The sequence below is a fragment of the Saimiri boliviensis genome, chromosome 7 (genome assembly GCF_048565385.1).
Source record: "Saimiri boliviensis isolate mSaiBol1 chromosome 7, mSaiBol1.pri, whole genome shotgun sequence".
Classification (NCBI taxonomy): Eukaryota; Metazoa; Chordata; class Mammalia; order Primates; family Cebidae; genus Saimiri; species Saimiri boliviensis.
In genome coordinates, this window is record NC_133455.1 from 19,185,938 (window position 1) to 19,201,675 (window position 15,738).

Here is a 15,738-nt window from a genome sequence, read left to right on the forward strand (position 1 = left end):
CACTGACACATTAGCAGAGATACAGTGTGGCAGGCTTGGCGATGGCAGAGAACCGAAAAGCCAAGGGAGGGATAGGCTGTCACTGTGAGGGTGTGCCGGTCAGCAAGTGACGCTTAAGCCAAAACTGAATAGAGCAAGGGAGCTTGGGTTAAGAACCGTGGAGGCTAAAGTCAGCAACCGCCGGAGCCCTGGGGCGGGCTGAGCTCAGCGTGGAAGTGCCAGCAAAGACCCATATGACTAGGGGAAGGGGGAGCGCAGGAAAAGGGAACCCTGGGGTCCCAGATCTACTCTGAGAGATCTGGGAAGCCAAAGCCATTGGGGGGCTAGGCGCAGTGGCTCACACCTGTAATCTTGGCACTTTGGGAAGCTTAGGCAGGTGGATCACTTAAGCCCAGGAGTTCGAGACCAGCCTGGGCAATATGGTGAAACCCCATCTCTACAAAAAATATAAAAATGAGCTGAGTGTGGTGGCACATGCCGTTGGTTTCAGCTACTCAAGAGGCTAAAGTGTGAAGATTGCTCGAGTCTGGGAGATTGAGGCTGCAGTGATCCGTGATCACATCATTGCACTCTAGCCTGGAGGATATATGCGACAGAGTGAGACTCTGTCTTTTAAAAAAAAAAAAAAAAAAAAAAAAAAAAAGCACAGAGCCATTGGGGCATCCTTGGATCCATTTCTAACTCTGCCGCCTCCTCAGGCTGTCGGGAAAGGGGAGGGCCAACATGTCACCTGCCAGACAGCCAACTGGGGTTCTTCCTTTCCTCTCGCATAGGAGACCAGGGGCAGCGTGGCTGTACGCGTGGCTCTGGGGGAGACTCAGCTTGTCCAGGAAGTGCGGCGCTTCCTCATAGACAACGGGGTCAGCCTGGATTCCTTCAGCCAGGTAGGTGTTCTCGGCCGCGCCAGCCAGCGGCCACTAGAGAGCCAGGAATGGCCTTTCCAGGGAGACGCAGGTGGATTCAAGGATCTGGCCTTCTAAGGACTATTGCTAATTTCTAAATTGTCTGTGAAGGAAGGAAGAAATGTTACATGGGCTCAGACAAGTGGCCTATCGGACCCTGATTCTGTCTGTCCAGAGCCATGTACAGGAGGTCTGCCTCTGACCCCACAGTTCCTCCACACAGGTCGGGACCCCCAACATCTCACTGCCATACCTGGTGTCTTCCCAGTGCATCTGTGGTCTGTTGGGGGACTTTGACCCTCCTTGAACCTGGCAGAGAAGAGTCCAGCAGCTCTGGGTACCTGTTTTCCACCAAGTAGCAGGTCTTGGATTTATGGATGATGGAAGCTTAGAGGGTTTCTCACACCATGAGCCCACCCGACATCCACTCCTTCATTTTACAGTCTGGGATACCGAGGCTCAGAGAGCGGGGAGGTAACTTACAAGGTCAAACAGTCTGTATGTGGGAGGAGCCTGCACAAAAACTTGGGGCTTTTACTCCCAAAACAGCTCTTTCAGCAGCCTTCCCAGGACTTAAGTTTTTACCTCAAGATGGATGAGGAGGATGGAAGGCTGAGGAAGATGGGTGGATGGATAGATGGTAGATGAATATTGATGATGGGTGGGTGGGTGGGTGGATAGATGGATGGATGGATGAAATAAATACACTAATAGCTAACATTTATTAAGACTTACCGAAGCACTCTTCTAAGTTGACATGTTTAATTAGCTCACCTCATTCACGTGGCAGCCCTGTGAAAGCATCCACGCTGCAGAAGGAGCCACAGTCACAGAGGGGTGAAGTCACTTCACACCTTGTCCTGGTTGAGCTGAATTTGGACACAGGCCTTCTGGCCCCAGTCTGTCTCTCTCTGTAACACTGCGGCCTGGTGCCGGCTTTTCCCCACCTTCGGACGGTTTCACTCCCCTCACCTCAGGCAGTCCTCATAGCAACCCTGTGTGGCCTCTATAAGACGGTGTCATGGTTAGCCCGTTGTGCAGATGAGGAAGCTGAAGCCTACAGAAACAAAGTAATTGACCCAAGGCCTCAGGTTAAATTAGCAGCTGAGCTAAGACTTATTCCCAGATGAGCCATAGGCATAGACTTTTCCATTATATTTTCTTGGCTCTTTTATCTGCCTCCAACATGATTTTTTAAAAAAATTATTGCTTGCATTTTCAGAGTGTTCATATTACATGTACTTTTACTAACCCATTTAATGAAACCTTTTCCTGGAGCTATCCTGTGAAATAGATGCTACGTCCTTGCTGCCACTGTGGGAGCTGAGGCACAGTTAAGTAAATTTCCCGAGGCTGAATAGCTAGTCTCTTAGTTTGAGTTCTCCCAGAAGTGTGGAGTCTGAGACAAGGATTCAAGGGCACACAGTTTTAGGGAGCAGTGCAGAAAAGCCTGGTGAGAATGGCATGCAGGGAAGGGAAGGAGACCGGGGTGCAGAGTGTGCTGCTGTAGGACGCCGCCCTGTGGGTGCCTGGAGCTCCGCATAGGGGGAAACTTGCAGAGCGCACACCTCCGTCTCAGCCCGCCCAAGGACAAGGGGTCCAGCAACTCCTGAGAGCCGCGGGCTGCTCCCAGAGCCATTAACTCCGGGCACGTCCTGCTGGCTGCACGTGGTAGCAGGTGGGCAGCCTGTAGTTACAGGGAGAGAAGCCTTGGTACTGAGATGCAGACCTCACCATCCTTTTTTCCTTGGAAAGTGTGGCCTTGGAAGGTGTGGCCCTGCTCAGAAGTGGAGGGGCAGGGATTTGATCCAGGAGATCCAGCTTCAGAGCCTCAGGCCTTACCCCCTCTGCAGAGCTGCCTCTCAGCCTTGCAGCGAGCGTCTTGCCAGAGAGGGTGGTTCCTCCTGGGTCCGCCTCCTAAGTTACTGGTTGCTGAGGTTCCAAATGGAGAGCCTCGTCTGGAGCCCCCCACAATCACTGCTGGTGTCAGCTGAGGACCCTCCGTCCTGTGGTCCCACGTGTGTGCATTTCCTCTCTGCAGGCTGCAGCAGAGCGAAGCAAAACGGTAATTCTGGTCAAGAACCTCCCGGCAGGCACCCTGGCGGCCGAGCTGCAGGAGACCTTTGGCCGTTTTGGCAGCCTGGGCCGCGTGCTGCTGCCAGAGGGTGGAATCACCGCCATCGTGGAGTTTCTGGAGCCCCTGGAGGCCCGCAAGGCCTTCAGGCATCTGGCCTATTCCAAGGTAGGGCTGCTGGAGACCCGGAGTTGATCTGGAGAAGGCCTAAGAGGGCTGCTTCAAAGGAGAGGGTGCAGTGGGCTACAGATTCACAGATGTGGCACACGGGAGCTCACCCTAAACCGCCTGTCTCTATCATGGGTGAATGTCATCTCTACTACCTGAAAACCCGTCCAGATGGGCAGAATGGGAGAGGGAAGTTCTAAACCATCCTCCAGAAAGCATGCCTTGATTCCTTGCCTGACTCGAGCTTTTCTTTGGCTTTCTTTACTCATGCTAATTTGGATTAAGATTTTAATTTTAATTCTTTTTAATTCTTTTTTTTTTTTAATGTATTTTATTTATTTATAAGACAGGGTCTGTCTCTGTCACCCAGACTACAGTGCAGTGGCGCCATCTTGGTTCACTGCAGCCTCAAATGCCGGGGCTCAAGCAATCCTCCCACCTCAGCCTCCCATGTAGCTGAGACTACAGGCGTGCACCGCCACGCCAGGCTAATTTTTTGAGTTTTTGTAGAGACTAAGGTCTCCCTTTGTTGCCCAAGAATGAGCATTCTTGAATGCTTTAACTATCTTAAAGCTGTAGTGAGATGAATGAAAGTCAGTTCTGTAGGTGGGGCTGTCTCCTGGTTCTTGGATTTGAAAAAAAAAAACAACAGTCATGCATTAGTTTGCGGGTTGTGGCTGTCATAACAGACTTTCACAAGCTAGTTGCCTTGAAACAACAGAAATGTATTGTCCCACAGTTCTGGAGGCCACAGTGTGAAATCAGAGTGTCACCAGGGCTGTGCTTCCTCTGGCGTCTGATCTGTGTCTCTTCCAGCTGCTGGTGGCTCCAGGCATCCCTTGACTCATGGCTGCGTCACGCCAGTTTCTCCCTTCATCCTCAAGTGGCTTTCCCTCTTCTCTCACTTTTCCTTTGTATTTCTCTTTTAAGGACACTTGTCATTGGATTTAGGGCATGCCTGGATAATGCAAGATGATCTCATCTCAAAATCTTACACTTACTGAAATTTGCAAAGATCCTTTTTCCAAATACGGTCGCATTCACCAAGGGTTCTAGGGATTCAAGATACAGACATACCTTTGCAGGGCCACTCTAAGTATTTCTGTTCATAAGGCACTTTAGCACTTCACAGACCTTGGTCTCCTGCAGCAGTTCTTAGAGATAGGTATTCATGTCCCCACTTTGCTGGTGAAGAAATGATTTCTCATTCTCTGCCACTCCAACCCCATAATAGTCCTTAGCTTGGGACTCTGGCCACTAAGCTCTCAGGAAGTCAGTCTGTGCCTGACCCATAAGAAGTTGTGTAGGTGGGGCCCCATGAATGAGCTGTGGGCATCGTTGGCAATGTGACACCATCCTTTTTTCCTTGGATGTGCCCATCACCAGAGGCTCTCTGTGTGAGCCACAGTTCGAGAGCACTGGCTCGGCGAGGCCTCCTGTTTGGGGCAGTGTCTATTTCACCGACAAGACTGCCATCTTCATTTTGCACGTATGGAAACTGATGCCCAGAGAGGTGCCCTGACCCAAGGTCACACAGCTAAGCAGTAATGCAGCACACTGTTGGCACTCCAGTCTGTTTCCCTCTGAAGCGTGTGTTTTTTTTTTTTCCTGAAATGTAACTAATTCGCAAGGCTTTCACTTAGTATGAAATTTGAAACGATTCAAAAAGGGCATTTATTGACAAGTCTCACTCTCACCCCTGTCCTGCAGCCCCCTAGTGGCCGCCTAATGAGGCAGGTGTCAATCTCTTCAATAACCTTCTCCCACCTCACTTTTCTTTTTTTAAGAGGACACGTGAAAAAAAGGGTTTCCCTGGAGTGCAGTGGCAGACTCCTAGCTCACTGGAGCTTTAAACTCCTGGGCTCAAGGGATCCTCCCACTTCAGCTCCCAAGTAGCTAGGGCTTGAGGTGTGTGTCACCACCAAGCCCAGCTAGCCTTTTAAAAAAATACCATCTGCAAGCACGCACACACGTATACCTGCATTGCCCGTAGATATACGCACATAGAAAGTATGTCCTCTTAGCCGGGCGCGATGGCTCCCGCCTGTAATCCCAGCACTTTGGGAGGCCGAGGCGGGCGGATCACGAGGTCAAGAGATTAAGACCATCCTGACCAACAGGGTGAAACCCCGTCTCTACTAAAAATATAAAAATTAGCTGGGCATGGTGGCACGTGCCTGTAATCTCAGCTACTCGGGAGGCTGAGGCAGGAGAATTGCTTGAACCAGGGAGACGGAGGTTGCGGTGAGCCGAGATCGCGCCACTGCACTCCAACCTGGCACCAGGCAACGGAGCGAAACTCTGGCTCAAAAAAAAAAAAGTATGTCCTCTTAATGGGCATTTCACACTTCCTCCTGGAGAGCTACACTTTACCAATGACATGGTCTCTCCTCACCCCACTCCCTGTTTCCTACTCTGATTGGGAAAAACACAGAAGTGGCCTTGGAACTGCTATATGTCTGGTGGCAACAGAGACAAGCCTCTCTCCTGCACCCCGAGATCAGCACGGGGGCCGAGTATTGTCCTCGGGGAGTAGACAGCAGTAGGGCTTGGGGCTGGGCTCCTTCTGGCTCCATTCTTGGGTGAGTTGCCCATCCCCTGTGACCCCTGGGCTATGAGCTGCATGGGGCTGAGTGCCTCCCTAGCAGTGTGTGGTACTGAGGACCCACAGGGCCGTCACTCTTGCCTCTGCAGTTCCACCACGTCCCTCTGTATCTGGAGTGGGCTCCGGTCGGCGTCTTCTCCGGTGCAGCCCCACAGAAGAAAGAGCCTCAAGACGCACCTCCAGAACCTACGGAAAAGGACCAAGCAGAGCCAGGAACCGGTAAGAGCTGGGTCTGAGACCAGGATGCCTTGGGATAACAGGCGAGGGAAAGGAGGAGGGCGAGGGGCCGCGGGAAGTTTCTCATCGAGCCTCCGGTTTAAAGTTTTTTGTTCATGCTGGAGACCAGTGGGGCTCAGACTCTCAAATTTGATGAGCATCTCCTTGAAAAAACAGTGTCAAAATTATGGATACAACATGCTTTTAGTTTGTCAAACAAAACTTGTCTGGGAAAAAAATATATAATCTGTTAACAGGGATTCAAAGCAGAGCAAGGGTAAACAACCTTCCTGTTTCAAAGATGGACCAGATTGGCTCATGGGGGAAGGTGGTTGGTATGGGAGATACCTATTCTCATGTCTTTGGAGTGGCAGTACCCTCTAATGTTTGTGACTGCAAAGGCAGGAAAGGAAGGGGAAGCCGTGGCCCCTGGGGGCCAGAGAAGGCAGCCTCCACCCCTTAGCTAATGCTTCGTAGCTGGGGAAATGGGTATCATTGGCCTTTGGGACTGGGCAGTACTTCCTTTGTCAGGACTGCTTTGCAAATCACAAGGCATTTCACATCCCTGACCTGTGCCTCTGAGTGTCATGGGTGCCCCCAGTCCTTATGACAACCTGGAACACCCCACGCATTCCTAGATGGCCACAGTGGGCAGTGTAGCCACCCCACCCCCATTGATGACCTCATAGTCTGAGGACCATGACCACATCTTGGAAGCCAAGACCTTTAGACTCTTTTTGAACAGGATCATGGAAGTCATTCTAATCAGACGTCAAGATTTTCCTTGTGAGTTATAACCCATACACACCCACAACACAGCAACTAGCTGTTTATTAAAATAAGAATGTTAAAAACAAAACAAAACAGGTAGTAAGTCCTCAGCTACTCTCTCCTTTGTTCTCATAAATATATATTTTTAAAGAACATTTACAGTTAAAAAAAAATAGTTGGGGAGCCACATTGAGACAGAGTCTCTGTTGCCCAGGCTGGAATGCATGATCTAGGCTTACTGCAACCTCTGCCCGCCCCGGGTTCAAACGAGTATCCTGCCTTAGCTTCCTGAATAGGTGGGATTATAGGCACCTGCCACCACACCTGGCTGACTTTTGTATTTTCAGTAGAGACAGGGTTTCACCATATTGGCCAGGCTGGTCTCGAATTCCTGGCCTCAAGTGGTCTGCCCACCTCAACCTCCCAAAGCGCTGGGATGACAGGCGTGAGCCACTGCGCCCAGGCTGAGATTTTAATGAAGTAGACTTTGCTCTGCCTAACCCCTTGCCTTGTCCAAATTTCTTCATTTCCTTGTTTCATTATGGATCTTCAGGCCTGGCCCAGCTGGCACCAGGCATTCAGGAAATGCCGGCCTGGAGGCCTGTTTCAGTCAGGAAGCAAAATCCTTCCGTCCCTTTGTGATTTGAGGACCCAGAAGCATCCCTTGTCATGGTTGATGACATGATGATTGGTGTAAACCTTGCGAAAGGTTAACTGGCTCCCCCAAATCACAACTGCCTTGGTTTTTCGTTCAGTTACTACCCTCGAACCTAAGTAATGTTTTTTGGCCCAAAGCACGTCCTCCTTTGAAACTTAGAGATCAGCCAGGACTGAGCAGCTCTAAAAACAAAGGCGGCGGAGGCCTCTCCCTGCCACCTTGGGTGGCAGCAGGAGGCAGGCTGGGGACACGTGGTGTTTCCCAAGGTGACCGCTTCCACCAGGCTCTTCATTTCCTTGTGTCCTGGGGATTCTCCCTCTCTGCCGTCTTCGTTTTTCGTTAACACTCGTCACAATTTCTGTTTATTCTGTTTATTTGTTACTTGTATTTGTTCGCTATCTATCTCAGCCAGACTTTGAGCTGTGAAGGCAGGGAGTGGGGCTATCTCCTTCACTGCCGGGTACCTAGCACCCCGGGAGGCCCAGGCCTAGGGAAGCTCGGTCCACAGGCCTCAAGGGAGTGAGGGAGCGCACGAGGATCGGCCTCTTTGTCCCTTGGAAAGATGGGGCCGTGTCATACTTGTCTTTGTGTCCCGAGCCTTTGGCACATAGTAGAAGCTTCGTTAGGGTTAAACATTTGGTTTTGGTGGTTAGCTCAGCCTCAGAACGCAGTGGTGACAGTAGTACCATCAATCAGAATCATAGTGGCGGCTCTCATTTGTCCCCATCCCATAAATGGCCCTTTGTTTTATTTCAAGTGCTCATCACTTCCTGGAATTGTGTCGTGAATCAGTTCCTTTCCCTGGTGTTGCTTTCTCTGGCTGCCCCTGGAATGACCACTCCACACCCCGAGAGCCCATTCACCTTACTCACGGCAGTGTGCCCGCACCCAGGAACGTGGCCCAGCGGCTGGTAGTGATCAGGAAGTGTTTGTGAGCCACCCCAAGGGCAGAAGCAGCAGTTACACCATGCCGGGCGTGGTTCTAAGCCCTTGGCATCCTCATCATGTGAGGCCTAGAGCCCCTGGGGAAATGGCCCTGAGATTTCTAGTAAGCAGCCACTCTAGTTCTCAGCTCCCTCTGTGACTGGGCAAGCCACCTGCCTCTCCCAGGCTCAGTTTCCATGTCTGTAAAATGGCGTGATATCCACCCGGTCCCCTGAGGGTGTAGTGGGATGTCGCATGCACATCACCAGTTCTACTGCTGCTGTTGGTGACTGAGCAATATAAGTCACAGTGCACTTTGGAACCCAAGGCAGGAGGATCACTTAAGTCCAAAAGTTCAAGACTAGCCTGGACAACATGGCAAAACCCCATTTCTACAAAAAGTACAAAAATTAGCTGGGCGTAGTGCTACACACCTTGTAGTCATAGCTACTCAGGCAGCTGAGGTGGGAGGATCCCTTGAGCCTGGAAGCTCGAGGCTGCAGTGAGCCAAGATTGCACCACTACACTCCAGCCTGGGTGACAGAGCGAGGCCGTGTCTCAAAAATAAATTAAAATTTAGAAAAACATTTCCCGGGCACGTTAACTCACCATGGGCACCAGCTCTGGCCAGCGGCTGAGCTGGGTGATGAAGATGGGTACCACACAGATGCACAGACCCTCACCCGGGAGCTCCTGAGCTGTGGAGGGCAGTAGAGCTGTTGGGGACAGGTGAGGTGTCACAAGTAGTGATAGAAGTGGGCCCTGTGCACAGAAATGTCTGCAGCACAGCACAGGGCATGTCGCGGAGGTAGCATGCTGTGGTCTACGGTCAGAGTGTTTTCCCATCCCCTGCCCGCAGGTCCCCCAGCTTCCTGGGTCTACACTGCGGGGTTGAGCATGTCCCCAATGGCCCCTACCTCCCAGAGGCTCTGCTTTCCAGGGCCTGACCGTGACACACAAGGAGGCCTTAGAGCCCGGCCGCCCTTGGCCTGGGAAGTTGTACGTGTCTGTGCTAATTCTAAGGCCTGCTGCGTCCCGCGTCATCGGTGAATTCCCACAGAGCTGATCTCCAGGGCCTCCTCCTGCCCTCTGAGTACACGCAGCACTGGCACAGCCCCTCCTGGCCTCTGCTGTTCTTTTCACCTGCTCCTCCCCAACCCCCGCCCTCTTTGCATGATTCCCGAAGCTTCGCCAGATCCCTGACTCCCCTGTTGTATGAGAACAGCGAGGGCTGGGGGGCGCTCAGCCAGCCCTTGAAGCCCTGGATTTTCTCAGGCTCCCAGGGAAGAAGAGCAGGAGGGGAGTGGACGTAGCTTTCCTTTTTTAAATTTTCCCCCCTTCCTTTCTGTAAAGCACTGCTGTTCTCTGTACCAGTCTCGAGGGAGGGGGACAGCGCGTTTTATCTCCCCACAACCAAGACCCTCACCTCCAGATAAAGGGTTCAGAGTGGGGGGAGGTCCTGAAAAGCTGCTTGCAACTGATAACAGTCTTTGCTGTCAGCTCCAGCGCCGAGAGCCGGGAAAGGGGAGGAGGCCGCAGTAAATTCTGTGGCCTTATTATAATAAAGCCCCATGTGGCGATGCGTGACTGGATTTGATTGTGCTAACTACAGATGGAAGCACATTTCCCCCTGCCTCTCCCAGCCCCCTCCAGCCCACCTTGCTTTCAGATCCTTCCCCCGACTCCCCCGCCCCCGGGCCCAGCCCCGATTCCTTTCTCACTTCTTCCCTCTTTTTCTGGTTCCTGGTGATGCTGTCGGCAGACATCTGTTGCAGTTTCACAATGCCTTCTTTCTTTCTTTCCCGTCTCTCTTTTGTCTCCCCACTTGGGGCCAGCAGCAGAAGTGCTTTTGAAAATGACCTTTGGCTTCATGGCCTTGGCTCCTGGAGTCTCCACGCCTCTCTGGACACAGCCTGGCCTCATGACTTGGGGAGCAGAAGCCGGCTGGCAGGGGCGCCAGGCTGTGGACTCGGAGGCCTGGCACTGGCTGGCCTTCCTGGGAGCCTGCAGCCAGCAGCTCACCCTGCAGGGAGAAGGGGAAGTAGGGCTGGGGCTCCCTGCGCTGGGCTGTCTCATCTCTCCACTGTTGTCCCCTGGATTTCCCTCTCATCAAGGCCTGCTGGCAGTGTGGGTAGCAGGGGTGATGTTAAGAAGAAGGAAACTTACTTGCCAGCGCTCACTGCAGGTCCAGGCCCAGGTCTCACAGGCTGCCCTGCATTCATTCTTGTCATTGGTCTGCAAGTAGGCACCACGATAGCCAGCTCCTTTTTAGATGGAAAGAAGGAAGCACAGAGAGTTTGCTTGCTTGCCTTACACAAGGTCACACGTGTGGAGAGAGCCGGGATATGACCCGAAGCCTTCACCTCCGAGGCCTGTGTTCTTACCTAAGACCCCACAGCTCCTCTGTAGCTCATGATCACTGTGTTTCAGCCTGAGTCCTGTACCTGAGCTCCCTGTGGAACTGGGAAACACAGATAGAGGAACAAACCGCTCAGGACGGTGATACCAGCACAAGAAAGCGCTCTGAAAAGCGGAAAGCAGGAGAACGGAACATCGAGTGGCTGGGCCCCAGCTGGAGCCAGCCTGCTTGAACCAGAGTGGACAGGACGAGCTCCCTGCGGGGAGGCCGGGGAGATGGAGCCAGGCCTGGGAAAGCAACAGACCAGCAGGACGGGCAGAGGCCGGCAGGTGCAAAGGCCCTGTGGTAGGGAGGGGCTTGGCAGGCTCAGCCATCAGAAAAGAGGCCAGTGCGTTTGGAATGGAGGTGACAAGAGAGAAGGGAAAAGGGCCAGGGATGAGGTCAGGGAAGGTGGTGAGCCAGGGACAGGCGCAGAGGGCACAGCAGCAAGGAGGCTATTCAGTCGTCCAGGTGAGGTGAGAGGTGATGGAGCCATGGCCTGGCAGATGGAAGTAGTGGATACTTGTATTTCCAAACAGCCCAGCAAAACTCAGGTGTTCCATGCAGACTGCAGGCAAAGACAACAGGTCTTCCCCTGTAAAGCACACAAGTCACCGCCCGTGGGCCAGGGAGGCCATACTGAGGGCTGCTGGGCGCTCCAGGCTGTTGCCCTTGTAAGACTTGGGAACTCCTGGAACGCCATGCTGGGCACTGGCTGGGCTCCGGGGCTTTTGGGGAGAGAGGAGGAAGGGTCGTTATCTTTGCCAGCAGTCTGTATATCCCTGTGCTTTACTGGGTTTTGAAACAACCTATACAATACATCCTATACAATATTCTCACATTAATTCGAAATTCATTTATTTAAATAACATTAAACGTGGATTTTGCATTCTTTCTTGTTCCTAAATATTACATTATCATATTTTTTAAAATAGGTAATCGAGTTTAGTCACTGTTCTGTTTACCAATTTTCCTACAAATGAGCGTGACTCTGGGGTTTTTGTGGGTGTGTATTTTTGGCATTAGGGGAGAGGTGGTTTGAGTAAGCTTCGTTTTATAGGTAAGCGTGCCAAGACAGCAGTGAAGTCACTCAGCAGGGCCAGGACTGGGCCTCCCTTCGTTGTCTTTTCCAGGCTTCCTATTCCAGCAGATTATTCTAAAGACTGTGATGCTCTTGAATTGTTAGTTCTTCTAGGATCCAGGGCGAAGTTTCAGGTGGAGGGTGGTTGTTGCTATGAACGCAAGGTTCGCGGAAAGAACGGACGTCTCTGGCGTCAGCCAGAGCCTGCGTATTGGATGAAAGGCAGACCCCTTTCAGCACATCTTTCATTTCAAGCTGGGTGTTCCTCCCAATGTGGAGGGTTAAGATGTGCTGGCTGACTTATGGGAGGTTGGAGATGCCAGGTGAGCCCCCTGCTAGGCCAGCTGCCCACCCAGACAATAGGTCGTCACCATCCTCAGAGTTCCCTCTTGTTCTTCCTGGGCTGGGGCTAACGGCAGCCGACCTGCCAGGGAAGGGATCTGTCCATTCCTGGTCTCAGCTCTGTTACTAAACCCAAACCTCACACCTCCCTCGGCAGGTGCCTGGGCATTTAAAGATGCCCTTTGCAGCACACCAGCCACTGCTTATGGACCAGGGTAGCATGGTAGAGTCAACTCCAGCCATGCTGAGGGGTACTGGGCTCCCCAGCTTGTTACCCTTGTGAGACTTGGAACTCATGGAATGCCATGCCGGGCACTGGTTGGGTTCTGGGGCCTTCGGGGAGAAAGAGGGTAGGGCATCTTTGCTGGTGGTCTGGGGCAGAACGGACGCAGGGAGCAGAGCACCGAGGCTTCGATGAGCTCGTGTACTTGCTGACTACTACCTAATTCAAAAGCCACTTGCCATTAAGTTGCCAAGATTTAAAAACCATGGGATTTCCTCTGTAAAGCTGGATTTCCTGCTTGTCTTAATAGATCTAGATTCTGGCTGTGCTAGGTTGACCTCCCTGTCAATTGGCCAGTGGCAAGAGGGGCTGCTCCTTTAAAGTGGCCATGAGCCCTCATGCTCACCATCATCCCCACTGCGCTTTTCTCTATAATTTTTTTTTTTTCCTAGTCTTCCATGAGCCTGTCTCACCAACCTGAAGGTCCCTGAGATTTCGGGTTCAGATGTGGCAGCCTCCAGAACTCTCCTTGGGCCCCCCATTTTCTGTGATGTGGCTGCCGTGGTCGTGAGTGAGACTGGACTCGGGGCATCCAGCCACGTGCCTGTCGTTTGGTGGGGGGTCTCACCAGCGCTCTTTCCTTCCTCCTTTGTTCTCCAAGCTGTCAAGTGCCAGGGAGGGCCAGCGGGGTGGAAATACTCCCTGCTGAAGCCTGTGGCTTTCATCTCCATTGACGTTCTGGTCCAGACCTGAAGTCTTAGCTGCTTTGCATAGCTTTCGTTCTCATCATTAGTGATACTTCTTCCTCCAGCTTTGTTTGAAAGTTGGGTTTTGAGTACAAAGGGCCACACCATGGAGTCTCTCTTGCTGGGTTGTGTTTGTTTCTCGATTGGGGGAGCAGCCTTTGTGTAGACTACTACGTTTTGTCCTGGGGCCTAAGTCTCGATTCTGGGCTTACTCTAGGGACAAAGGCAGCAGGTTCAACTGATGTTAAAGAGACAGCTTTATCATGGTAGCTGTTTCTGTAAGGGTTTGAAAGAGTTGTTGTATGATAAAGTGGTTGAAGCTTAATTAGGCCTTGAAAGCATCAGGAAGGGCAGGACAGAGAGGCATCTTTGGTGCTTGGTGGTAAGAGTGCATGGGATGGAGCTGAACCCTAAGAAGCCCCCTTACAGCATGCAGAAGTTTGAACTATCCAAGTGAAGGTGTGAGTAGAAATGGGCTGTCTCCATCAGTTGCAGCCTGCCCACCCATGGGACCTCCAGGTGCTTCAGCCAGGCTGGGGCGCAGGGTTTAAATCTTCAGGGAAGTCACTGGTCATCTGCTTGGAAACATTGAAGGTGAGGGGTGTGAAGGCACAGCCTGAGAACTGCTTCGAAGAATTGCTGAGACAGTTTGACTTCGTGGAGGATGTGAGAATAGCTTCAGAAGCCTTGTCTTTGCAAGAGGAATTTGTCTCCAGATCCTGATCATGTGACTTGGGGAAATTGGGGAGCTTGAAACAAATTGAACATATTTCCTCCCAGGATTTCGCAAAAGCTCATGACACTGCCCTAGGCCGACTTCCTGAGGCTTCCATCAGCTGCGAATGAAATCCACATGCTTAGTGCCACTACAGGCTAGCAGGTCTCGTCTCCCCGCTTCCAGCTCCCTGAGCTGCAGCCACACACGCGCGCTCACGCACTCCTTGCCAACTCACAACTTCACATCACATTTGCTCTTCCCTCTCCCTAAAATGCTGTTACTTCAGAGTAGGAGCAGCACTAAGTGCTAGCAGTGACAGGTTGAAATGACAACCATCCCTAATGCCATTCTCCAGAAATAAACCAGGAGCACTTTATTCATCTCCTTCGTGTGGGGGTGTGTGTGGGTGTGGGTGGGGGTGTGTCCATACATGTATGTTTTCTCATAAATACTATACAAGTCTTGTTGTTGTAGTTGTTTGATTTGAGATGGAGCGTTGCTTTGTCACCCAGGCTGGAGTGCAGTGGCGTGATCTCAGTTCACTGTAACCTCTGCCTCCCAGGTTCAAGTAATTCTCGTGCCTCAGCCTCCCAAGTAACTGGGATTATAGGTGCCCACCGCCATGCCTGGCTAATTTTTATATTTTTAGTAGAGACAGGGTTTCACCATATTGGCCAGGCTAGCCTTGAACTTCTGATCTCAAGTAATCCACCCACCTCAGCCTCCCAAAGGGCTGGATTACAGGCGTGAGCCACCACACCTAGCTTAGATCGTGATTTGAATTACATTGAACATTCTCTAAAATTGTAGTAAACACTTGTTTGTAATATCTTAATTTTTCTCTAATTTTTAGATGATGAGCTTTGTTGTTTGTCATTCAACATTCTTCGGAAACATCATTTTTCATGACTACATATTATTCCAGCCTTTGGTGGTACTCGACCTTACCTAGTCTCTTGTTTGTGAACACAGAGTATTTTCAGTTTTTTCCTGTGATGCATAACTCTGCATTTAATGTTTAGACAAAACCACACTTTTAGTGTATCTGCATCCTAAAGTAATGCACATGAGGGGATTTCGATTGCATGTAAGATTGTTTAGTTTCAAGGGGTATTTAGACTCTTCCTAAATTTAGCCCCCATTCTGAAATTTTTGAACAGTTTTAAGTTGCATTTCAGTTTGAACGTTCACTAAATGCTGTGGGTTTTTTTTGAGGAAACATAACATTTTGCTTAGGCTCATGGTTCAGCAAAACAGTTCACGTGGTAATTTATTTTGAAGTTCAGATGAGTGCGAGCCGGTCCTGTTTAAGGCCCCATTTAGGGGCTGTGTTCCCTATTTCTTTCTCTTTACAACACAAGCAGGGGGCAGGACTTGGTCTCTGTCTCAGGAGTTGCTGAAACGCAGCACAAGCTGGGGATCACAGTGCCCCTTCCTGACACTGCCTGCAGACGCAGAGCCCCTTTACCTCGTCGGCTCCTTGCAGTTGGCCCTGGGGCTTTGGTGGGCTACACATTATTTCATGGATTTGATGTTTTTGTTTTGATGGGGGTTCTAGTGTCCAGTGGTGAAACCCCAGAAGATGAAAATCCAACGGAGGAAGCAGCAGACAGTTCTTCAGCCAAGATGGAAGAGGAGGAGGAGGAAGAGGAAGAGGAAGAGGAAAGCCTCCCAGGGTGTACTCTGTTTATTAAGAATCTCAACTTTGACACAACAGAGGAGAAGCTGAAGGAAGTGAGTGGTTTCTCAGCCCAGGAGGGAGAGGCACGGGATGGGAAACCCCAGTCTACTAACGTGGCCACTGCATTTATTCTGCCTTTAAACGTGTTCATATGCACTTTGGCAACAACCAGCGCCACCTGCTTGACCCTGTCTCCTGAGGTGTCCAGTAGATGGCTCAACTGAAGACTAG

The 15,738-nt window shown here is 51.3% G+C and overlaps 1 protein-coding gene across 2 annotated transcripts in view; it reads left to right on the forward strand.

The window, feature by feature from the left end:
* Positions 1–15,738, forward strand: part of RBM19 (RNA binding motif protein 19) — a 143,456-nt gene that overhangs the window by 22,493 nt on the left and 105,225 nt on the right. For both annotated transcript variants that reach the window (XM_039472190.2, XM_039472191.2), the window contains exons 14-17: positions 774–884; positions 2,944–3,144; positions 5,839–5,968; positions 15,385–15,560. In XM_039472190.2, coding sequence (XP_039328124.2) covers positions 774–884; positions 2,944–3,144; positions 5,839–5,968; positions 15,385–15,560 — 618 coding nt within the window. The remainder of the gene's footprint in view (positions 1–773; positions 885–2,943; positions 3,145–5,838; positions 5,969–15,384; positions 15,561–15,738) is intronic.